Here is a 25427-nt window from a genome sequence, read left to right on the forward strand (position 1 = left end):
AGAAAAAAAAACCTATTTTAAGCTGTTTTTAATGAAACACAAGTTTTTTGTTTTTTCTTTAAGATTTTAAATACTCTAAACCAAAGGTGGGCTTGAACCTACAGCCCAAAGATCAAGAGTTGCAGGCTCCAGGGACTGAGCCAGCCAGGTGCCTCACAGGAGATTTTTATAAGGAACTTTGAATCAGCAAGCCATAAATAATAAACTCAATTAAAAATAGATAGCTTTTATTCTCAGAAAAACACTGTTTCCTTTCCCCTTCCCCCACAAAGAACAAGACTACATTATTACAAATGAGAAAAATGTTTATTAAGGAAACAATTTAACAGTTCTCCCTTACTAGAAGTTTACAGACTAGAGCACAAACTGAAGGCAAGTACAGCTTAAATCATTAACACACTACATGGGGTGCTTATTCTATAACTGGAAAGTTGCTGAAGTTTGTGACATGCCACTATAAATGTAAGTATTATTAAAAATTACAAATTGTTTGGTGATTATTTTGATAACCTCCTGAGCAGCAGCTCCTGTAAGGAAAAAAGAGAAAAGCAAATCTGAAAAAGGTAAATTTCAAGTTATATAAAAATATTCAATTCTGTAAAGAAAACCTTTCCTTTCCCAAAGCAAAAGTGTTTTTTTTTTTTTTTTTTTTTTTTTTTTTTTTTTACAGGATCAAAAGTGTTTTAACAATAAGCCAAAACAGGCATAGCTTACTGAGTCACATCAAAACCAAGGACTGCAATTCTTTATAACTATGTTAGTAGAGGAAATGAAAATTTTGTCCTATACATTCACACTTTGGGATATTATGCCACAGTTTAAAAGAATGAAGTATTATGGTGGTTTCAAATCGTTGACTAGATATTTTAAGTCAAAACAGTCTCTAGGAAAAGTAACTTGAAAAAACCAGAAAGGCTGAGTGGAGCCAGAACACTGTGTTTTTAATGTCAAATAAAGGACTCTGTTCTTGTTTTCTGAAGATCATTGTAGTGTACGTGTGTATTGACAGGACAGAGGGTAGGTTAAGTGACAGAGGGTAGGTTAAGTGAGAGACATGATCAGAGCTATCCTTTAGAAAGATCATGGACTCTTCACTTTAAGATGGACAGCAGTGAGGGTGGAAAGCAGAGAGAGACCAGTGAAATAATCTAAACAAGACAACATCCTGCTTCACTGAGTCCCCTTGTTAAAAGAGCTCAGAAAACAAAACTTCTTTACTGTGTAACCACAGATGCTAGTCTTCTCATCTATGGAACTCACCCCCTAAGAATGCAGCAATGGTGTGTGGCTCAGCAGCTCCATATCGGCAACTACAGAAAAGAACAGAGACGTAAACTTAGATTAGCCTTATGACAGGACAAGTATTATCTCTCATCTGCCCTAAAAAAATACTCACAATTCATGGACATAATCATCTTTCACCATTACAGATAATCCATATTCCTGAAGGAAGCCAGTGAGACAAGACTTCAGCTTTCCTATATCTTCTTCAACTTGGTAGTTAGATACTCCTAAAAATACATATGTAAATTAATTTTCATTAAAATGAATAATGAAATCCAAAACCAATGGCTACCTTTTTCAGTCCAATTTTAGGTGTTCTAGTCAAAATAGTAAGGTGTGAAACTGAAGAAAGAACAAAAATGAGAAAAAAAAATGAGGGTAAGTATGAGACCAATATTTACAACTATCCCAAACTGTAACAATCAAAGAAACCATCTGAAACCTATTAAAAATTCAAGTTTGGTAAGTCTGCTTTATTGTTTACTAGATACTATTTACCTAGGATCAAGAGTATCTGACACATAGTTGGTGCTCAATAATAATCTGACAGAAGAATTGAATGAATAAGAGAGTAATGTCTGCTTTATACCCTGTATAAAAATTATGGTGCTTGGTATCCCTGGGTGGCTGTTTTAAGCATCCAACTCTTGATTTTGGCTCAGGTCATGATCTCAGGGTCTTGAGATCAAGCCCCATGTCAGTCTCTTCGTGGGCGTGGAACCTGCTTAAGATTCTCTTTGCCTCTCCTTGTACCCCTCCAGCCCTAAAAAAATTGTGTTTATTTTCCATTTCCAAGAGATTAAATGGTACTTCATGAAGACATAAAGCTATAATAGGTGACATTTATTGAACAATAACAAATGCTCGACAGTGTTCTAAATACCCTATATATTAATTGATGTAATCCTCAGAACAACCCTATGAAGTAGGTACTATTATTATCCCCATTTACAGGTAAGAAAATTGTTGTACAGACAGATGAAGTTATTTGCCTGAGTTACTTTGCTCCTAAGTAGCAATATTGGGATATGGGCCCAGGCAGTTCTTAATGATTATACTATAATGTCTCCAAAGGTAAGCTATTATTATTACTACTGGAAGGAAAAATACAATTGCTGTAATATTCAAGTATTACTAAAACAAATCATATTTTTTAAGCCCTCTAGTTTAGAAACCATCACTAACCTTCCTAATAATAATACCAATCCTTTATTGAATACTAACAAGGTGCCATGTAGTGTGTTAATTTTCATATATCACCCACATAACTCTTTCAATCCAAAGGTAGACACTCTTATTGCCATTCCATAAATGAGAGAACTGAGACTTGGAAATAGTGACTCACCCAAGGTCAAGAGGTAGTGACAGATTTAATTCAATTTAAGTATTTATTCAAGACTTCATTGTATATGATAATGAGATTGCTATTCTTACCTGGATATCTACCATGTTGTTTATGAAATCTATCAACAGCCCGTAACATTAAATATAATACTATTTCATTATCTGGATTGTCCATGCTGGAAACTGAAAGGAAAAAAAAAATTCTATATAATTTGAATTGATTACATAAAAATAGTGCAGAACTGAATTTACTATATACTCAGTTTCAGGATACAAGGCAAATCTATCACAAAATTTAAATATTTTGTGACAATAAAATAGAAAATGATAAATAATACTAAAATAAAAGAAGAGGGAAATACATTAAGATGAAACCAAATGTTCTTAAAGACTATTAGCTATAGTCACATAATCTCTTTTTTTTTTCCATCATCTCTCTTAATGTAGTAATGTGCTGACTTTAGCTCTTCCTCATAATCACACAACTTACTTAGTAACCTAAATATGATTTCATGTATATATTAAATTTTCATTTTGCAGTTATGACTACTTGGAAATATGACTACTTCTTGGTTTATAGGATAAAATTTACACTACAATATTTACATTATCCTGCAAACTATCATCATATACTCACTATTATACACAAAATATTTATTTATATCTCTAAAATTAATTAAAGTTAATAACCTAGCACCAAAAAGTTATTATACTTACTTATTTCATCCTTGTTAATTGTATTCAAGCCATATTCTTCAGCTAAGGATCGACATCTTACCACTCGAAGAAATGCAGAATTGGTGCCTGAACACAGGAAGGACATTATGGAAGTAAACAGTTGAGATGTGAATATTCCAAATCACAAGTCACTCTAAGAACAGGAAATTTTGTATATACTCTTTAAAGACATGGAAATGAGAAGAAATGTCTCTTTGGCTCTAATAGTTAGCAGAGAAGGCACTAGAAGACAAATCATCTGAAATTCATATCCTTGGCACTACAACCAGCTCAGCACTGGGTAAGTAGGTGCTGGCACCTCTCTGAGCTTGCTTTCATTTGTAAAACGGGGATAATATTACCTTTGAAAGTAGTTCTATGTATCCAATCTGTAAGTGTATAAAGTACATACCTAGCACAATGCCTGACAGAACTGAGTGAATAGTCATTTTTATCATTCTTATGGTTAAGTAGTCCTAAAGGAGAGCAATATATATATTATGCTCTTTGTGTACATAAAACTTCCTTTAAAAAAACTTTGTATCGAAATGCCCAGGTGGCTCAGCAGTTGACTGTCTGCCTTCAGCTCAGGGCGTGATCCCAGGGTCCGGGATCCAGTCCTGCACTGGGCTTCTTGCAGAGAGCCTGCTTCTCCCTCTGCCTATGTCTCTGCCTCTCTTTCTGTGTGTCTTTCATGAATAAATAAATAAAATCTTTAAAAAAATCTTAAAAAAATAACTTTGTATTCTGTAAATTTTCAAACATACCCCCAAAGTAGAGAGACCAGAATAAACCCTCAAGTACCTAATATCCAGCTTTAATCTGGTATCATATAATCTAGTACAACAAACACAAATGCAGAAACAAGGTATGAGATTAGTAGTGAAACAAAACATGAAACTAAGCCTCAACAAGCACTAAGGAAGAGTCATGAAAGGGAGAAACTGGATAAATGTATTTTAAGGCATAAAATACATTTGTATAAAATCTAGACTTTTGCAGAAGTTAATGGCAGTAGCTACAAGGAAAAATTCTCAGACGGCATGTAGAACAAACTGGATAAATGTATTTTAAGGCATAAAATACATTTGTATAAAATCTAGACTTTTGCAGAAGTTAATGGCAGTAGCTACAAGGAAAAATTCTCAGACGGCATGTAGAACAAATTTTATTATTCTCAAATTAATGCTTAAATAATATGCTTTGGGCCGCCTGAGTAGTTTTCAAGAAGATCTTAGGAGCTGACCCATTCTGAAACTGGATGGCAAAATTCTTAATTCCATCACAGTCATTTAACACAGATCAAAGTGAGTATTTAAACCAACACTTTTTTTTTTTTTAAGATTTTATTTATTTATTCATGAGAGACACAGAGAGGCAGAGACACAGGCAGAAGGAGAAGCAGGCCCCACGCAGGGAGCCCGACGTGGGACTCGATCTCGGGTCTCCAGGATCAGGCCCTGGGCTGAAGGGAGTGCTAAACCACTGAGCAACCGCGACTGGCCTAAACCAATACTTTCAATATACATGTGACTCAAGACTTCACTTCCCAAGTCAGATAAAACTTTCCCAAATTATTTAAGCTGAAAATAATTCTGTATTAATGACAGTTTTCAATTGACCTTCATGTCTTTTCAGCACTGCCATAGATATGCTCTAGCTCTACCCAGTCTTTTTTTTTTTTTTTTTAAGATTTTATTTATACATTCATGAGAGACAGAAAGAGAGAGAGAGAGAGAGAGAGAGAGAGAGGCAGAAACATATGCAGAGAGAGAAGCAGGCTCCATGCAGAGAGCACAATGTGGGACTCAATTCCAGGACTAAGGGATCACGCCCTGAGCCAAAGTCAGATGCTCAACCGCTGAGCCACCCAGGCATCCCTCTGACCCAGTCTTAAAACACCCTTTTGATTTACTATATTATGAGGAAAAAAAACCCCACAATTCTTATTCAGTATTTCTTATCTATACCATTGAAAATTCCTGGAAACATTTTTATCAAGCAAAATAAGGAAATTAATTCAAGGGGACTTACAGAGTAATTTTAATTCTTTCTCTGAAATGGACTCTGGTGCCTGTAAAGAGAGAAATACTAGTTTTGCTGCAGTATAAAAGAGGAGATGAACACAGGATGCAACACAAAGCCAATACCTGGGAGATAGGGAGGCTTTCCCCACATGCTAGAAGAGCAGTGTAAAAACACCTTGTTTCCTTAGTGAAGGCCTTTCTCATTAGGGAGGTAAGTGAGAGAGATCCCACCTAAGAAGCCTAGAAGCAGTGCCAAATCCTCTATCTCTAAACCTTTTGGCTCCTGGGGTTACACAGTCAGGACAAAGGCACAGTGCACTCAGTTCCACAGCTTACCTGGCCAATAGACTGCAACAATTTGGCAACATGATTACCCACAGCAGCAGCATCTTTCTTTGCTTTTTCACGGTAACTGGAAAAGAACAACAAACAGCTGCTTTAAACAAAATTTAAAATTAGCAATATATAAATATTACCATGAAGCAAAGAAATTTCTTTCCTTTTCATGAAAAAAATACTGGTCTGGCAACACAAAACGTGAAAATGCCATGGAAATGCTACCAGCAGCAGCTACTATGGGCTGGGAGCCCTCCTGTTTTTGATGGTGGACTCTTGGAATCTACTAATACCTGGATTCCCTCTATAATTAATAGCATCTTAAAACTACCCTCCTAGAGGGATCCATGAAGCATGATCCATGCTTCTGAGGGGACCTGACAAAATATGTTACTGAAGAACATGATTTATAACCTTGAAGTTAAATCCAAGGAGTTAAATACTTCAAAACTGTCTATCTACAAATTCATGCAAACCTTTGAATCTATTTATATTTTCACTCTGAAGATGATCAGTGCAAAGCGGACTACCTCCAATGTGAGGTCAGACTTGTTTATCTTCAACTGACTGCCCAGGTTTGAAGTTACTGAACTTTTGGGCTAGGACCACAAAGATGTGTTAGGTAGACAGTGGCTGAGGTGAAGAATGCAGTATGTCTAAAGAACAGAGGTCTGTGTGACATCACTTGGTCCTTGAGGAACCCAAGCCAGTAGCCCTGGATTCATCAGCAACATGCCTAAATTACATAAGGATAATATCCACTGACACTCATACTTATGACAGTCTATCTAGGTTCAGGGTAGTGACGTCTAGATAGCTGTTGTCTATCTCGTCACAAACTCTTTAAATTATGAAACATTATGATAAAAAATTCATCAAACTAAAAACTTCAAAGTTTTAAGTTACAGATAAAAGTTCCTATAGGGCCATGATTAAGAGTATAGAGCTGGGGAGTACAATCTGTTGAGTGTCTGACTCTTGGATTCAGCTCAGGTCATGATCTTGGGGTCATGGGATTGAGCCTTGTGTCAGGGCCCACCCAGGGCCTCAACCTCTGCACTCAGTGGGGAGTCTGCTTGAGGTTCTCCCTCTCTCTCTGCCCCATTCCCCCCTCCCTAAAAACAAATAAATCTTTTTATTTTTATTATTTAAAAAGATTTAATTTATTTATTTGAGAGAGAGAGAAAGCACACAGGGAGAGTTGAGGGAGAAGCAGACTCCCCGCTAAACAGAGAGCCCAAGGTGGGGCTCAATCCCAGGACCCTGAGATCATGACCTGAGCTGAAGGCAGATGCCCAACTACATGAGCCACCCAGGCACCCCAATAAGTAAATCTTAATAAAAAAAAAAAAAAAAAAAAGGAGTATAGAGCTGGGTTTCATGGATTCAAATCCTGGTTCTGCCATTTCCCAGCTATTTGACTGAATAAATTACCTTTTCGATGTTTCAGTTTCTTCATCTATAAAACTGGGATAATTATCATCTCTCTCATAGAGTTGTTGTAAACAGTAAATCGGTTAATACATAGGGTGGTTCATAGCAAAGAGTTAAGTGCTCAAGTATTAGGTTTTTATCATGAAATATGAAAAAAAAAATCTACCCCCTAGTCAGTACATGGGAACTCAGTACTTTCTGCTCAATTTTGCTGTAAACGTAAAACTACTCCAAAAGTAAAATCTATTTTAAAAAATCTGCCCACTAAGTTTTTTAGCTTATTTTTAAAGAAACTGTGACCAGCTTGCATTTGAATTCCATTAGAGTGGTAAAATATGTTCATCTGTACTATAAACAGGTCAATTTTTCAGTAACATAGTTTGAAAACAGTGACTTACACATTTTGCAGCTTTATATATTTGCTTGAATCTGCGATCATATCAGGAATTGTGCCTCGAACAGGTAAATTTCCTTGACCCTCTTTGGCCACAAATTCCTTTAAGGCACGAGCTAAAATCCAAAATGATGGAGTCTAAAAGATTAAGGAAAAAAATTAGTATTAAGTGGCATCTGAATTTGACCCAAAGGTTAAGAGGGCACTATTTACTTTTGGTTGTTACCTGTTTGGTGATATTTATGCAGTGATCATCATTAAATATATCTTCAATACTGCTTGGGATCTAACAAAGGAACACAAAACATTTACTTATTCTAAGAATGTGCCCATCTATATTTTCAGTATTTCCCCAAATAAGTTCTTTGAATTGCTACATTCTAATCAAATACAAACTTCTGATGTGCTTAGACTTTAAAAAAAAATTTTATTTATTTGAGAGAAAGAGAAAGGCAGCACACAAGTGGGATGAGGGGAAGAGGCAGAGGGAGAAGGTAAAGCAGACTCCCCCCTGAGAACAGAGCCCCACTCGAGATCCCAGGATCCTCCGACCCTAAGATCATGACCTGAGCCAAAAGCAGACACTTAACTGACTGAGCCACCCAGATGCCCCTGTGCTTAGACTTTTATTGAGAATCAGTACTAGACAGAGATTTGAAGAGATAAGAGAGAATGGAAGGAAGTCCTTTCCTGCCCACTGTTGACACCATTAAAGACTGACCTGTTCTCTTCCATCATACATGGAGTAAAAAAAGAGAAAGTAAATCTTTCCATATAGTTACATTTGAAGATATAACAAAGATTTCAGACATTACTAGTAAGCTAGATTTGTAGTCCTTCGTGTGTCTCCATCTTGTCAAAAATTTGCAACCCTTACACCCTAAGTTAGTAACTATTGGAGACAACAACTCTGAAAAAAACTAAATAGTTAAATAAGTACTTTTTTTTTTTTTTTTTTTTTTTTTAAATAAGTACTTCTAATGCTGGCAAAATCATCATGCATTAATAACAACTACAGAAGTTGTAGGCTTTGATTCTACAGCTGTGAGGAAAAAAAGAAATTTCTTACTGGTAACCCTAACTGGTCTCTCTGCTTCTGCTTCCAGTTCCCCATGGTCTATTCTCTTCGCAAGAGCCCGAATGACTTTTTAGAAATATAAATCAGGTCACTCCGCTCCTTGCTCAAAACATCTCAACAGCCCCCTCCTGATCCTAGTACTCCTCATCCTCATGCTCTACCCCTCTGCTCTGCTCAGCTCAAATTTTGTTGATAGCACCTGGTATATTTATCTGTTTTCTAAGCTTACTAATAAAAAAAAAGTTCTTAGGAGAACTTTTTTTTCTTTTAAATCAGGGTAAATTTTACATTCAGTGAAATCAATCTTAAAGGTATAGCTTGATGCATTTTGATTACTATGCATGTCCTTCTAATCATCACCTCAATTAAGATACTATAGAAAATTTTCATCACCCCAGAAAACTGACAAAGAATACACTTTTAATTATTCACAACACTACCTCATCGTCTCCAAAAAGTTTGTAATGACAGCTGATGTGCTTTCTTAATGTGAAAGGCAGCATTTTTTACCATTTTAAATTATAAAAATATTCTTTTTTAAAACTTTACTTTTTTTTTTAAGATTTTATTAATTTATTCATGAGAGACAGAGAGAGGCAGAGACACAGGCAGAGGGAGAAGCAGGCTCCATGCAAGGAGCTTGACATGGGACTTGATCCCGGGTCTCCAGGATCACACCCTGGGCTGAAGGCGGCACTAACATGCTGAGCCACCCAGGCTGCCCATAAAAAGATTCTTATCTTAAAATACCAGTTGTGGGAACACCTGGGTGGCTCAGCAGTTGAGCATCCGCTTTCAGCCCAGGATGTGATCCTGGAGACCCGGGATCAAGTCCCATGTCAGGCTCCTTGCATGGAGCCTGCTTCTCCCTCTGCCTGTGTCTCTGCCTCTCTCTCTCTGTGTCTCTCATGAATAAATTAATAAAGTCTTAAAAAAAAAAACAAAACAGTTGTGTTATTGAAATTTCCCAAAAACTTCACTGGTAAGACTGTAACAACAAAACAAAGGGCATCTAAACTGAGTCATCCTCCAAATAATATTTTACAACTTCATTAAGAACATCCTACATTTAGGGCAGCCCCGGTGGCTCAGCGGTTTAGCGCCGCCTGAAGCCTGGGGTGTGATCCTGGAGACCCTGGATCAAGTCCCACATCGGGCTACCTGCATGGAGCCTGCTTCTCCCTCTGCCTGTGTCTCTGCCTCTCTCTCTGGGTGTGTCTCTCATGAATGAATAAATAAAATTCTTAAAAAAAAAAAAAAAAAAAGAACATCCTACATTAAAAAAAAAATAAAAATAAAAAAAAAAGAACATTATAGCCAAACAACTACTGTCACGAGAAAATGCAGGGTAAGATTTAACTTTCAGGCAGTACTATTTTGGGCCAGCAAAATATCACCCTCATTATATAATTCCTACACCCAAACTGTGACTATTCACAAATCATGTACTTCAAATAATTTATATAAATATTTATTTTTTAGGGCAGCCCGGGTGGCTCAGCGGTTTAGCACTGCCTTCAGCCCAGGGCCTGATCCTGGAGACCTGGGATCAAGTCCCATGTCAGGCTCCCTGCATGGAGCCTGCTTCTCCCTCTGCCTGTGTCTCTGCCTCCCTCTCTCTCTGTCTCTCATGAATGAATAAATAAAATGTTTAAAAAAAAATTTATATAAATAAAAAAATAACACTATTATATGCTGAAGCACTGACATCCATTTTAACAAGGATGATGCAGAGTCTTTTTAAAATAAGATTCAATCCATATTATAAATATTAATTTCTAACAACTTTACAATTTAGGAAATATTTACTTAAATCTAAAATCAAGGTACCTGGATGGCTCAGTCAGTTAAGGACTAAACTTGGGATTTCAGATCAGATCATGATCTCAGGGTCACAAGATGGAGCCTGGCATCAGGCTCCACAATCAGCAAGGAGTCAGCTTGGGATTCTCTCCCTCTTCTCCCCGGTGCTGCGCCCCCAGCTCATGCACACATGCACACACACAAGTATACACATGCGCTCGCTCTCTTTCTCTACAGTAAATAATTTTTTAAAAAAGTCTTAAGATCAACTATTTCACATGAGAACTTCAGAAAACACTTTTCTTGTATGAATTCTTCAGTAACACTTTTAATACCTGAGTTGTATTTAGGGCTGTGTTCACATTTTTAATAGCTTCCTCAAAATTCTCTTCATCTTCCGGAGCCCCATTTTCATTCTTTAGAATTCCTAATAAAATAGAAATTGGTTAGCAAAATATAGCCCTATTCTTACCCCTTTGCTCTCCCTAACATTATGGAAATAACCTTGTCAGGATTTTTTTTTTTTTTTAATCAATAGTAAAGTTTATTTACTGATACAAAGTCCCAAAGAAGGAGGGGACCTGAAAAGGTTGCCCTAACCTCATCAGATCTTAAAGGGAGGATTGGATATTGAAACTTAAGAAACAGGCTTATCATTAGTCATTTCTTAAAATTAATATTAGTAGCTCACCTCTATTGAGTTTTTATTCTGTAACAGACACTGTTAAACGTACTTCACATTTTATTGTATGAATGAATCCTCACAACAACCCATGAGGTAGGTATCAGCAGCCCCCAGTTCCTCATTTACTGATGAGGAAACTATCATTAGTCATTTAAAAAACTATATGATGAGCGGCTCCTAAGCCTCCCCTGAGGAAAAATAAAATACAAGCTCATGATGGCATTGTCTGACAAAGCTGCTGACAAAAATCCAATAAACAGATTCAAGCAATTTGCTTCTCAAACTTTATACAACATTCAGTTACATATCATATTACCTTGTCTAATCAAATCTCTGAAGTCTTCTTTTTCCTTATACGTTTTAGGTATTCGTCCATTTGTCTAAATTGGTTGAAAATTTTTAAATTCTAGTTACAAAAAATCAAAACATGGAAACTGAGAGTGCAAAACTTCCCCCATTCTCCCATCCACATAAGATTTTATCAGCAAATACATACCTCAGTAAAATCAGAGGCTGACTTGAAAGAAAACAAAAACTGTGCACCGTTTCTCTACATTCACTCCCCACTTCAGTTTCAGAATGATGTTTATTGATATTTGATTTTATTAATAAAAATATCAGTATCAAAAGAGGAACTGTGAGATTTAAACAGAAAAGTAACCACCTCCCATTTAAGCACTTAAGGAAAAGAATCTCCCCTCACTCTTCTCCAATGAGATCCTTTATGATAAGTTGAAAATAAGAGTCACACAAGAAATTTGTGTTTTTAAAAAAGGACATACCTCACTATACCACTGTGCTAAATATTTGGCTATGATCACAATCCATGGAGTATGGCTATGATCCTAAAAATGAAAGAAAAATCAAGGAAAATGAATTAGTTAACATTAACTATTTTACATTTATTCTTTATCACATCACCTCATTTTCTTTCTTTTTTTTTTTTTAAGATTTTATTTATTTATTCATGAGAGACACAGAGAGAGAGAGAGAGAGAGAGAGGCAGAGACACAGGCAGAGGGAGAAGCAGGCTCCATGCAGGGAGCCCGATGTGGGACTTGATCCTGGGTCTCCAGGATCACGTCCTGGGCTGAAGGCAGGCACCAAACCACTGAGCCACCCAGGGATCCCCACATCATCTCATTTTCAACAAATACAACAGTGTTTATGATCATCTCCCAGGACATGTAATATAATGAATGGAGAAAAGTGAACTGGGTTAAGAAAATTGCTTTATTAACTTTTTTAGAAGCAGTATCCAATTTAATCCTAATATGGAAGGTTTGTACTATGATTGTCCCCATTTTACCAGCAAGAAAACAGTCTCAGAGACTGCTACCCAAAAAAGAAAGCTCAAATCTCTTGATTTCAGATACCAACCCTAGACTGAGAAAACTCTGTTTTCTGATGAAACAAATACCTGCATTTTAATTAGTACATGAGCAGGAAAAAAAAACAAATACTCCTTAAGTTACATAGTCTATTATAAATATCATTACTTCTATAATGAAATACAGAGTTGCCTTGGTAATTCTTCAAACACTAAAAATAACTTTCAAGAGGAATCAATTTCAACAAACACCCACTCCAAATTTACACTTTTTAAAGTGTACATCTAATTGCTTACAAAAGGGCCATGAAGAGGCTGCTGGGATATGTTAAATGTCCAATTTCTTGACCAAAGCTTTTCCAATTTTGGTGGAAAACAAATTTACTTCAAAAACATTAAGTATGGGCAGCCCCGGTGGCATAGCGGTTTAGCGCCGTCTGCAGCCCAGGGCGTGATCCTGGAGACCCTGGATCGAGTCCCACGTCGGGTTCTCTGCATGAAGCCTGCTTCTCCCTCTGCCTGTGTCTCTGCCTCTCTCTCTCTCTCTATGAATAAATAAAATCTTTAAAAAGAAAAAAAATACAATGTGTTATATAGTCTGCATGACAAGAATATGAATATTTATAATATTTTCTCACTGTGGTGTAATTAAAAAACCATACGTAAAAAAAATTTTTAATCTATAAATAAAATCATACGTACTACCAACCTTTTTTTCCATACGTTCCAAATCATAAGACTGAAAATGTTCTCTCAGTTCAGGAAATGGTTTATCCAGTCGTAGATCCTCTAATGCATTATCTGGATGAGATTCTATTACTATGAAACAATCCCAAAAGGTAAATTTCTTTAATAATACTTCTGGAATACACTACATTACAGGGACTTAAGAAATCTATAATTTCTAAATGCGCGTAGGACCTATAGGTTTTTTTTCTCTTTCTTTTTCCCACCAAGGAATGGACTTTACTTATTTTTTCAAAGTAAGCTCCAATGTGGGGGCTTGAACTCACAACCCCAAGATCAAGAGTCACATGCTCCACCTAATAAGCCCAGCAGGCACCCCTTTTCTGTTCATTATCGAGATAAATTTACATACACATATATATTCACATTTTACTAACTGCACAAATTATAAGTGGACTATAGGTTTAATAAAAGTAAACTCAAAATTCCTTTGGAGCTGAATTTTCTTGCTATTATAATTTAAAAAGATCAAAACTGATAAAGTATGTATTTGGATAGCACTTAACCTCCTGTGGTCTTCAAAAGACATCATCATGACCTACCTAGACCTCTTTCCTAGAAACCTGATGATTATCCTTGACTTCTTTTTTTTTTAAGATTTCATTTTTAAGTAATCTTTACATGCAATGTGGGGCTCAAACTTACAAACCCAAGATCAAGAGTTGTATGCTCTTCTGACTGACCCAGCCAGGCGCCCCTATCCTTGACTTCCTTGACCAACATCCTTGACCAACATCTGTCATGCCACATGTCCTAATATCACACTTCTCCATATGGGGGTAGTATAGGAATGTGTAATTTCAGTGTGTGTTTAGAGCTAAAGTTAGTTCTGTCATTTGCCAGCTGTGTGACTTTAGGCAAATAATCTCTCTGGTGCCTCAGCATCCTCATCTGCAAAAAAGTGGATACAATACTTTATGAGGATTTTAGAAATATTATATGAAATAATCCACATTAAGGCAGCCACACAGCTGGCAACATTAATTCTCATTATTAACTACCTTCACTTCCCTATCCTTATAATATCTGCTTTAGGTCAGGGGCTCAGTTTCTGTCTCCCCACCTAGCTACACCACTGTAAATTTCCTAACACCAACTCCTGCCTCTAATATTTGCCCCTTCAAATCCATTCATTCTCTACCCCACTTCAGGGTGACACATTTGAAATAAAATTTTCACCCTGTCACTCTCCAACTTAGAACTCTTTTTTTTTTGTTTTGTTTTCCAACTTAGAACTCTTAAAGAGCCTACTACCACCTGCCAGGAGCCTACCCCCTACCACAAGCCAACCCCTAACTGCTTGAGCAGATACTACTCCCCAGTGATACTACCAACACCAATGGCTATCACTACACTAGCAGAGTACCTGGCTTAGAGCAATGTAGGAATACTGAATGAAAACTGGATGATGATATAGAATTAAAAATTTGTGGGCAGCTCAGGTGGCTCAGCGGTTTAGTGCCGCTTTCGGCCCGCAGCGTGATCCTGGTGACCTGGGATCAAGTCCCACGTCAGGCTCCCTCTGTGGAGCCTGCTTCTCCCTCTACCTATGTCTCTGCTTCTCTCTCTCTCTCTCTCTCTCTCTCTCTCTGTCTCTCTGTCTCTCATGAATAAATGAATAAAATTTTTTAAAAAATTGTAAGTAAGGGGTGGCCGGGGAGCACAGTCAGTTATGTGTCTGACTCAGTTTCAGCTAAGGTTATGATTTCAGGGTCATGAGATTGAGCCTCACGTCAGAAATCTGCTTGAGATTCTCTCTCTCCCTCTCTCAAATAAATAAAATCTTTTAAAAAAATTTGTAAGTAAAGGGCTAATATCATCCTTGAGCTGATGCAAGCTTGCCTACGTATGACATCAGTCTCCTATAACACTGTTTCCTTGGAGTAGTAGTTAGGTAAATGCCTTGCTTATTGTGTAGAACTATACCTGAACTGAGGGAGCTTAATGCCTCTATGAGAATGGAATGAAAGATTGGTAGAGAAAAGGTGGTATGTCGTCTATATGACACTGTGACCCACATGCTTTGGCCCTCACCTGTAGCAGTCAGTCCTACATACCCTATGTGGGTTAGGAGGCAAAAAAAAAGATACGGACTTGCTTTTTATTAGGCTTCCTAATAAGATGAAGCAGCTATACCTGCTGTATCTCCTGCTTTGTATCCTATAAATGCCAAGTTAAAGGAAATGTTAGATTAATGTCTGTTGATTCTGATTGTCATTCTGAAACTGTAACCAGAGTTGTGCAGTTACAAATTAACTTTGTAATTTATTTTATTTTAAAAGATTTTATTTATTTATTCCTGAGAGACAAAAATAGAGATACAGATATATAGACAGAGGGAGAAGCAGGCTCCCCAGAACCCTGGGATCACAACATGAGCTGAAGGCAGATACTCAACCACTAAGCCACCCAGGTGCCCCATACTTTATAATTTAAAATTGACTTTCTAAACTGTCAGGTTTCTAAAACTGTAGCTTAAAGCAACCAATGGCAAGCTCCATATGTGCAACAGTTTTACCTGGATGTTCTTTTATAATGATCCTCATATAACCAACTAGTCCATATGTCCTACAGATCAGAAGAGGTATTTGTGAATTCCAGAGGACATCTGCTAAACGTAGTAATGTACTGTAAAGGAAAGCACAATAAATAAGAACTTAAGCAAATGGTTATATGCCAAACATGAAAATACCCTAAAGTAAAGCAACTTTCTTACTAAGTAATAAATGCAAAGATATACACCTATTAAATTTATACAAGCAGGTCATGGACACACTGGAAAAACAAGCAATTTCCACAATTGCAGCAGTCTCACAGTAAATGTATCTTTTGGACTAGAAGGATATGAAAGCAACCTCTTTTGTGTTAGGGAAAATGTTATTGAAAGACACTTCCTAAACATTTCCATAACAAAGAGGAAAATATTTACAAAACCCTTAGGTACATTCCCAAGCACACTCTATAATTCTAACTAGTTTTTTTCATCAAAAAAATACCAATGTTTGGGATCCCTGGGTGGCTCAGTGGTTTAGCGCCTGCCTTTGGCCCAGAGCGCGATCCTGGAGTCCTGGGATCGAGTCCCACGTCAGGCTCCGTGCATGGAGCCTGCTTCTCCCTCCTCCTGTGTCTGCCTCCTCTCTCTCTCTCTCTCTCTCTCTCTCTCCCTCTATCATAAATAAATTAATCTTTAAAAAAAAGATTAATTTAATTGCTCTAAATATATATTAAGAAAAATTTCATAGCTTAGTATTTTCTCTTCCCTATCTTTTTGATGTTGGGGATTTATAAGCACTTCCCATTAAACATTTCTGTGGAGTTTAAGAATTCTAAGAACTACAGGGGCACTTGGTGGTTCAGTCGGTTAAGTATCTGACTCTTGATTTTGGCTCAGATCACGATTTCAGGGTCGTGAGATCAAAAGCCCCACATCAGGCTCCATGCTCAGTGAGGAGTCAGCTTGGGATTCTTTTTCTCTCTCTGCCAACCCCGCCCCGAACTGTAATTTAGAAATACGAATTTCTCTCTCTCAAATAAAGAAATGACTCTTAAAAAAAAAAAAAAGTAGAGATTTTGTAGAGAAAACAAAACTATGCAAATCTAACAAGACTAAAATAAAAACAAATTAACATAAAAATTTACCTTTCAGGAAGCTGAGTTGCAACCACAATGGTAAACCTACAGAAAAATGAAGGATCATTGTCTAGAAGGTTTTCTGGACTCTAAATAGGACACAGGAAAAAAATTCGACAATTTCACAATCATATTAAACATGGCAGAAACAGTTAAACTATTTTTGAGCAAATGAGGCAACATGCTAGACTCAAATGTTAAAGTAATTCAACTCTCAATTAAACATAAATATACAGGAGATCCCTGGGTGGCTCAGCAGTTTAGTGCCTGCCTTCAGCCCTGGGCGTGGTCCTGGAATCCCAGGATCGAGTCCTGCATCAGGCTCCCTGCATGTAGCCTGCTTCTCCCTCTGCCTGTGTCTCTGTCTCTCTCTGTCTGTCTCTCTCATGAATAAATAAATAAAATCTTTAAAAAAATAAATATACAAAGATTCTAAATTCTAAATGCTAGGGTGCCTGGCTGGCTCAGTATAACATGGGACTCTTAATCTCAGAGTAATGAATTCAAGCCTCTCATTGGGTGTAGAGATTATTAAAATAAATAAACTTAAAATTCTAAATTCTTAGGGCTTTGAATTATTAAAAAATTACACTTCCACATAAAAATAATAATATGTATACATATATACCTCTTCCACAAAATTCCCAGAGACATCGTTATTTAATTCTTGTAAGAATTCCATGGCAGCTTGAGCTCGGTTCTTTTTAAAAACAAAGCATTTGACTTAAATTAGAAAAAATTTGGTTGAAATGTAACCCCTCACATTACAGATTAAGCAAGCATATTAAAAAATACCCAAATTTCATGCATAGATATGTTAACTCGGCTTTTTGTAGTATTTAAGCTGAGGCTCAACTGTAGTATTACTTTAAAAACTACTTAAGTGACTATATTATTTGTACCCAACTTTTCTGATTAGGCAAATGACCAGAAAACCTTGGGTAGCAGGCAGACATATTCTGGACCAAGTTTAGACTCACTGTAACCTCCTACATTTACAATCCTATATGAGAGAGGTAAATCAAAGAAATAGTCATTTCCATCCAGAATATTGTACTATGTTGACTATTATGGCTTTGTAAGAATTTTAATATGGAACATACAAAAATAAAAGATATGCTATCTAACTCTTAAAAACCTTGCTAACCAAAAACAAACAAACAAACAAACAAAAAAACAAACCTTGCTAACCAGAATATTCCATCCTCTAAACATTTACAACTTATATTGAACTCAAGGTTTAGCTTTATTACAGGATACAGCATAAAAACATAAGACAGTACTTTTAAGTTCTTAAACTACCAAGTATATAAAGATTTGCAAGATTAAAAAAAAGAGCTAATTTAACTTTTTTCTCAGAGAAGAAATAATCTCTTGAAAAGTCAAGGCTTTTTAAGCAATCAAAACATAGAGCATTAGATGCTCACATGCAACTATATTCTATAATAAACTGATGGTTTACCTTCCCGATGCTGCTTCTTTGAAGGAAAAAACTAGAATAGAATTAAAGAAAAATTAAGGGCTTCTTTGACTACAAAGGAAAGGTTATTTGTTACACCAGGTATATTTCCTTCATATAATAACACTAACTATATTTTGATTCTAGATTATAATAGCCTTCCTAGAGGATGATAACAGGATGAAACTTATAATCAAAGCCCAGGCTAATCAATGTTACCAAAGCCAGTACCACAGAATATAAATTTCATAAGATACTGTGAGAGAAGAAAAATTCCCTGGTTTTTACAAAGTTGGGGATATACTATATATTTCCCTCCTGGAAATTCATAATAAATATAACACATGTTATTAAGGCCTTGTATTATAGAAATGTTTAACTTCATCTGGCCCATTCCCAAACTCATTTGACCGTGGAATCCATTTGCTCATTTAGCAGCTATTAACATTTCCTAGAGCCAGTGCTCCACAGACTATACTTGGGAAATGCTATATTCAACTGCTTGCTTTTGCAGGTTAACTATAACAGACTTATTCAGGTTTCTTCCTACACATACCCTTGTCATATCTCAAAGCCCAGATCTGAGGCAGGGTGCCATTTTGTAGCACAAAATCAGTGGCTCCATAAGAAAAAGAAACCTTATTCTTATCACATGCTGCTCTAACCAACCAAGTAAGCAAAGATAATAGGACTTTTTTTTTTTTTTTTTTTACAGAAAAAAAGGGCACTGCTGTAGATATACTACCACCCAAAGAAAAAGTATCAAAGCTCAATACAAACTAAATTCCAACTTTCCTGTATGAACTCACTGTTGTCATACACTAACAAATATAATGAGAGAGGGACGCCTGGGTGGCTCAGCAGTTGAGCGTCTGCCTTCGGCTCAGGTCATGATCACGGAGACCCAGGATCACAAGTCTCACATCAGGCTCCCTACATGGAGCCTGCTTCTCCCTCTGCTTATGTCTCTGCCCCTCTCTCTCTCTCTGCGTCTCTCATGATAAATAAATAAAATCTTAAAAACATATATATATAAATCTTAAAAATATATAAAATCTTAAAAAACATATATATAAAAATCTTTAAAAAAAAAAAAAATATATATATATATAATGAGAGATTCCAGCCTCCAAATCCCTGAAAAGAGCCCGTAATTCAAATCTGGGAATGCTTTGCAAGTCTGTATTGTGATCATCTTTAAAAAATAACATACAGGCCGTCTCTAAAGCAGCAGAGGCAAAGGAATGTACAGAGAGTTGTGCCTGGACTGAGCTCAGAAGAAACACAAATAAAAGGTAGTTATTATTCTTATAATCTGAAAATATTTTTTTCAAAAATACAATTATTTTAAATTATGTACTAACCCCTAGGAATCAATGCAAGGACTTAGAAATTGTCTAGATTTCACAGATCAAGGAATAATGACTGCTCCTTTGCACTAATAACAACAATGAAGACAATAATGCTGGGTACCTTTTATTAACGGCCTGATGGACACTGTGCTAACACTTTACCTATACTGATTTACTTCACCTTCACCATAATCCTAAACACGGGGATTATTTCCACCTGAGAGTCAAGTCACCTTGATTGAGGAGGTGAAGTTGGGATTTAGGCCTTACTCTCCTGTGACAGTGAACTGCCTTCCCTAACATACATGTGTTTGAAAAGAATAGAACATACTTATTTCCAGCATCTTCTCCGCTGACCTGATTTCCATCAATAATTGTAAATGAACCAATACCTGGAAGACCAAACAGAGTCAGTCAAGAACACATATTTCTAGTTCAAAACTGTAAGGAGTAAATTTACAATCACAGAACTACATTACCTGGTAGTACTAAGTTTTTAAGAATTTCAGTTCCTGTCGCTGTTGCATTTATTAGGCAAACATGAGCAGATTCTAAAGCCTCTTGCCCATGATCACCCCACAACCTACAAAACAAGACACAAATTTGACATTTCTCAAACTTTCATACAAATGCAACTTTCTTGTTTGCATAGTGATCTTTGATCTTCAAAGTGTTCTTGCACAGAATGGCTGATGTGATAACCATGGTAAACACGTGAGACAGGAAGAACAGCAGGGGTTATAGTGATTACGTAGCTGAGTAACCTAAGACTCAGACAGGCTGATGCCTCCCATGATTAGAAGGGGATCAAATCAGTACTAAAAACTTGGTCTTCCAGCTCCTTGTCCATTACTCTTTTCAAGCCAGATAACATACAGAACAGATATTTTAGATATATTCATTAACATTAAAGAACTGCCTTAGACTTAAAACCTATTTTGTTCTCTATTTCATTTCTCTTTAAATTACATAGGCCAGGGGATCCTTAGGTGGCTCAGCGGTTTAGCGCCTGCCTTTGGCCCAGGGCGCGATCCTGGAGTCCCGGGATCGAGCCCTGCATCGGGCTCCCTGCATGGAGCCTGCTTCTCCCTCTGCCTGTGTCTCTGTCTCTCTCTCCCTCTCTACGTCTATCATGAATAAATAAATAAAATCTTAAAAAAAAAATTATATAGGCCCAGTATATTTAAGATCTTGACGTAGAACTTACCCCTGTAATATCTCCAAGAGTGAGGAAAGCTTTACCAAGAAAACTGAATTATCGTTATCTGAAAAGTCTCACATTGACTTCTAAAGGAGTGCTTTAAAATATAATACCCAATGCTCATTTTAATAGCATGATTAATAAATGCATACATTAACAAACACAAAGATATAATAAGGATTAGAAATATGTTATAACCTGATTTGCACTGGCATATCATTAGCGAGGCAAGGAGCATGATCATACATGCATCATGGCATCTGGCCCAATCTGGTTACCTTCACCCAGAAAGCCTACAGTCTTTTCTTCTAAGTATAGGAAGTACAAAAATCATTAGAAAAATGCCACAGTCTGGAGGACTGAGGCTTTAATGTGCTTCCTCTGACACCTGATCTAAAGCAGATTCCGTTGTGTAGCCAATATGCCCTCCAGAGCACATCAGAACTACTTCAAATTTTTTTTTTTTTATTTGAGGAACATTCATCTCTCAATTCCACTCTAAGCTCCATGAGGGCCCAGATAACTCCCTACATGCACCACTGGAGCCCCAATGCCTGGCATACTGCCTTGCCCAGAGTAAGTGATCATTGAACAGCTGTCAAATGAATGGAGGAATAGCCTAGAAGAACCAGAGAAACTGGAAACATTAGTTTTTTCTATGAAAGTAGGGCACACAGAACACACCTGACAAATCTGGTGGATGGATGTTTGGGTATTCAGATAGTGAGCCTAAGAGAATATTGGTGCATCTCTAGGTAATGTGTTTCAAGAAAGAGGCCAGATAAGAAATCAATCCTCTTAGCTCCCTTGCAGGCCTAACTATGAATAGCACGGCCTTGTTGACTGCAGCTATGAAAAGTAAAATTTGGTCCTTAACCGAATTAGACTCAGCAAAAACTTTCTTCTGTGGGACACCTGGGTGGCTTAGTGTGTGATGGCTCAGGGTGTGATCCTGGAGTTCAGGAATCAAGTCCCACATTGGGCTCCCCGCGGGGAACCCACTTCTCCCTCTGCCTATGTCTCCACTTTTGTCTCTGCCTCTGTGTCTCTCCTGAATCAATAAATAAAATCTTAAAAACAAAACAAAAAAACCTCTCTTTTATTGCAGTTACTTAGTAATATAAAATATCTTCTCAGATCTGTCTTGTATGGTTATATCTGAATTCAAAACACAACCAATGCTGGGATCCCTGGGTGGCGCAGCGGTTTGGCGCCTGCCTTTGGCCCAGGGCGCAATCCTGGAGACCCGGGATCCAATCCCACGTCGGGCTCCCGGTGCATGGAGCCTGCTTCTCCCTCTGCCTGTGTCTCTGCCTCTCTCTGTAACTATCATAAATAAATAAAAACAAAACAAAAACAAAAAAAAACCACAACCAATGCTAAGAATTTACAAAACAACACAAGTTGATTACAAGAGCTCTGTCACCTTGCTTCCTTTCCCAGAAGCTTGGGAGCAGAGGGATGTGCCTGAGAACAGGCTCTGAAAAGGCAAGAAGGGCCTATGTTTACATCCTCACCCAAATACAGGGGAGACTGGGCCAGTTATCTAACTTCTCCAAGACTATTTCCCCATCTACAATGCCAAGAGAACGTCTGCTTCAAAGATGCTCTCAATGGTTCCTGGCTGGCTCAGCTGGTTGAGCATCTGCTTTCGGTTCAGGTCAGAGTCCCAGGATTCTGGGATCGAGTCACATCAGGCTCCCTGCTTGACAGAGAACCTGCTTCTCCCTTTCCTGCTCCTCTCTGCTTGTGTTCTCACTCTCTCAAATAAATAAATAAAATCTTAAAAAAGAAAAGAAAAAAAAGATGCTCTCAGGCTTAAGTGCCCAAAGGCCCTAATGCAGGAAGAGGCTATAGGTGCATATGGGAGTTCCAGGGGACATATAGGGACATACTGTAACTTCTCTGTGCTTGGGGGGGGGGCTCCAAAAGGGGTGGGGACCAAGCATTTGTGTTACTTCCATTGCCTTAATGCGTAGAAGATGCTCAGTAGGGGAATCCCTGGATGGCTCAGCGGTTTAGTGCCTGCCTTTGACCCAGGGTGCGATCCTGGAGACCCGGGATCGAGTCCCGCGTCGGGCTCCCTGCATGGAGCCTGCTTCTCCCTCTGCCTGTGTCTCTGCCTCTCTCTCTCTCTCTGTGTCTCTCATGAATAAATAAAATTTCTTAAAAAAAAAAAAAGATGCTCAATAAATAAGAAATGTGGAGTGTAGGAGTAAAGGAAAGGGAGAGGAATTAGCCAAGGACCTGCCTGATGGCTTGGACTTGCAGTGTCCACCAAAGTAGCCATTAACTCCATCTGGCTACTGAGCACTGAAAAATGAGGCTGGCAAGTCGGAACTGAGATGTGCCTAAAAGTGTAAAATGCCAAATTTCCAAGACGGGGGGGGGAGTAAAATATCCCTAATAAATGTTTATACTAAGTGTGAAAATGGTAATATTGTGGATATACTGGGTTAAATGTACTAAAATGAATTTCACCTGTTTCTTCTTCTTTTTTAACGTGGCTACTAGAAAATGTGGTCGCTCCATCCGCGGCTCACACCGACGGGCATCTACTCCGACTGGACGGCGCGGGCCAGGCCGAGCCGCGCCCTGGGCGGCCCGGGGGGTGCGGCCGACCCCCGACTCTGCTACCCGAGCGGCGGGCGCGCAGCGAGGCGGGGCCGGCGGGGCCGCGGACCTCGAGCCGCACTCCACGCGGACCCCCGGGGGCGCCCGGGCCCAGGCCGCCCGCCCCGCCGAGCCCCGCCGGCCCGCCCCCCGCCCCCCGGACCCCGGACCCCGGACTGCCCGGCCCGGCCCGGCCCAGGGAGGCCTGCAGGAGGCCCGACGCGCCGCCCGCTCGCTCAGGCCCGGCCAGGACGCAGGGGAGCCCGCCGGCCGCCCGCCCGGCTCGGAGAGCCCCGGCTCACCTCAGCTGCCGGTCGTACTTCTGCTCCTTGAGCAGCTTCCCCGGTTGCGCCATGGCCGCACCCGCCGCGCGAACAGCCGAGCCCCGCCGAGCGCCGCCGCCACCTCCGCGAGCGCGCAGGCGCACTGAGCGCCTGTCGCCGCCGCCGGCAGGGGGCGCCACCGCCTCACTGCGCACGCGTGGCCGGCAGCCTGGGAGCCCGCGGCCCGAGCCCGCCGCCGGCCTGGGCCCGGGGCTGGAGCCCTGCGGGTCCCCCGGTCCTAGCTTTGTACCTGCAGTCACCGGGGGCCCCTCGGGCTCTGGGACCCGGCACGTTTGGTTTTTAACCACGTACTGTTTGTGAAACTTGCTCTTACCTCTCAAATCCTCTGTCCCTCTGTGCAGTCAGGATAAATGGGTCTCCTATTTCTCTTGTGTAGATAATAACCTTCACTATTATGATCCTTACTGGCCATTCATTGCTTCCACCCTCTCCTGCAACGAGCCCGCAGGAGGGGCTGTTTCAAATCACAAAGTTAGTTGCTCCCAGCTGCAGATCCAAAGACAAATAGGTACCTGGCCCTGTTCTTGAGAAGGTCACAGGCTCTCCTATAAATAGAGGGAAGCTGGAGTCCTGAAAGGTGCACGGAGGAACGCTACCCACTCCTCCTCTTTTCCAGGAATGTTTCACATCGCGTGGACAAAGAATGTTTTGAGCAGAAGGAACACCGGGTGTCATTCCTGGGAGGCAGAGAAGGCATGGCAGGATGGAGGCTCCAAAGGAAGTGTGATGTAGGGAGTCAGGTGAAGGGTAAGACAGGGTCAGGGGAGGCCTGAGAGACAGTAGGGGCAAGGTCATGAGCTCCCCCCGCCCCCGTGAATATAAACGCAAGAAAGAATGTAAAGCCCTCTACTTTCTGTAAAGAGTCACTTCTCAGGAAGAGGATAGCTGCCAAGGAAGAGAGTTACCCCAAGAGAAAGGGGGAGAGGAGACAGGAAGCAAGAAGAGGAGCAGGGAGGGAGATGAGGGTTTGTTCTTGTTCCCTTCTATCTCCTAGACCCTACAGGCACCTCAGGTTAAAAATTGCCTAAAATAAGGTGAAAATGAGTACAGATCCCAGCCTTGAACCCACCCTGGGATGGGGATGGGAGGAGGGACTGTTAGACAGTAATGATGGAGTGAGATGATGGATGCAATTTCCCTGGGTGCTGTCCCCAGGATCGGGGTGGGGCACAACTTCTTATGACTTCCCTAGCCCTTACCCAGCATCCATGGATTACAACTGATGGGAAACAGAGGCATGAGGCTCTCCCAGCACGTCATGTGTTTCTGCTCTCACATTTCCTTCTCCAGTGGGACAGGTAAAATATAAGGGATAATAAAATACACCCAGGGAATGTGAGAAGGTCAAAAGGCAACAGGTAAGAGTTCACTGCTTAACTTCTCATGCTCTGTGCAGTCATGGTTGCATGAAAGGAAACGTCCCCAAATTTGATGGGGGAAAGTCATAATGCCTATGAAGAAATGGATGAATTTGACAAAGGTTTGTGTTGGTGGAGTCTGAAAGATACAGCACAGCATCAGTTTCCTAGAACTGCTGTAACAAAGTACCACAAACTGGGTGGCTTAAAAGTATAGACATGTCTGGACACCTGGCTGTCTCAGTCAGTAGAGCATGAAACTCTTGATCTTGAGGTTGTAAGTTCAATCCC

At 39.2% G+C, this 25427-nt stretch overlaps 1 protein-coding gene across 3 annotated transcripts; it reads right to left on the reverse strand.

The window, feature by feature from the left end:
* Positions 1 to 284: 284 nt before the first annotated feature.
* NAE1 (NEDD8 activating enzyme E1 subunit 1) lies at positions 285 to 23868 on the reverse strand. 3 transcript variants are annotated; one of them, XM_077886085.1, is made up of 20 exons: positions 23737 to 23868; positions 20100 to 20203; positions 19952 to 20012; positions 18272 to 18302; positions 17438 to 17509; positions 16819 to 16898; positions 15698 to 15807; positions 13142 to 13251; positions 11885 to 11947; positions 11419 to 11482; positions 10753 to 10844; positions 7763 to 7822; positions 7541 to 7674; positions 5709 to 5784; positions 5380 to 5419; positions 3346 to 3432; positions 2719 to 2811; positions 1397 to 1511; positions 1261 to 1310; positions 285 to 527 (listed from the first exon to the last, which is right to left on the reverse strand). In XM_077886085.1, the coding sequence occupies exons 1-20, from the start codon at positions 23787 to 23789 to the stop codon at positions 418 to 420; spliced, it is 1605 nt and encodes a 534-aa protein (XP_077742211.1). In that variant the 5' UTR covers positions 23790 to 23868; the 3' UTR covers positions 285 to 417. The 3 variants fall into 3 exon arrangements, with proteins under 3 accessions (XP_077742211.1, XP_077742218.1, XP_077742222.1); XM_077886092.1 differs by lacking the exon at positions 23737 to 23868 and adding an exon at positions 23303 to 23457; XM_077886096.1 differs by lacking the exons at positions 17438 to 17509; positions 18272 to 18302; positions 19952 to 20012; positions 20100 to 20203 and having other exon boundaries at positions 16819 to 16854; positions 23737 to 23821.
* Positions 23869 to 25427: the final 1559 nt, after the last annotated feature.

Source organism: Canis aureus, chromosome 3, assembly GCF_053574225.1.
Source record: "Canis aureus isolate CA01 chromosome 3, VMU_Caureus_v.1.0, whole genome shotgun sequence".
NCBI lineage: Eukaryota > Metazoa > Chordata > Mammalia > Carnivora > Canidae > Canis > Canis aureus.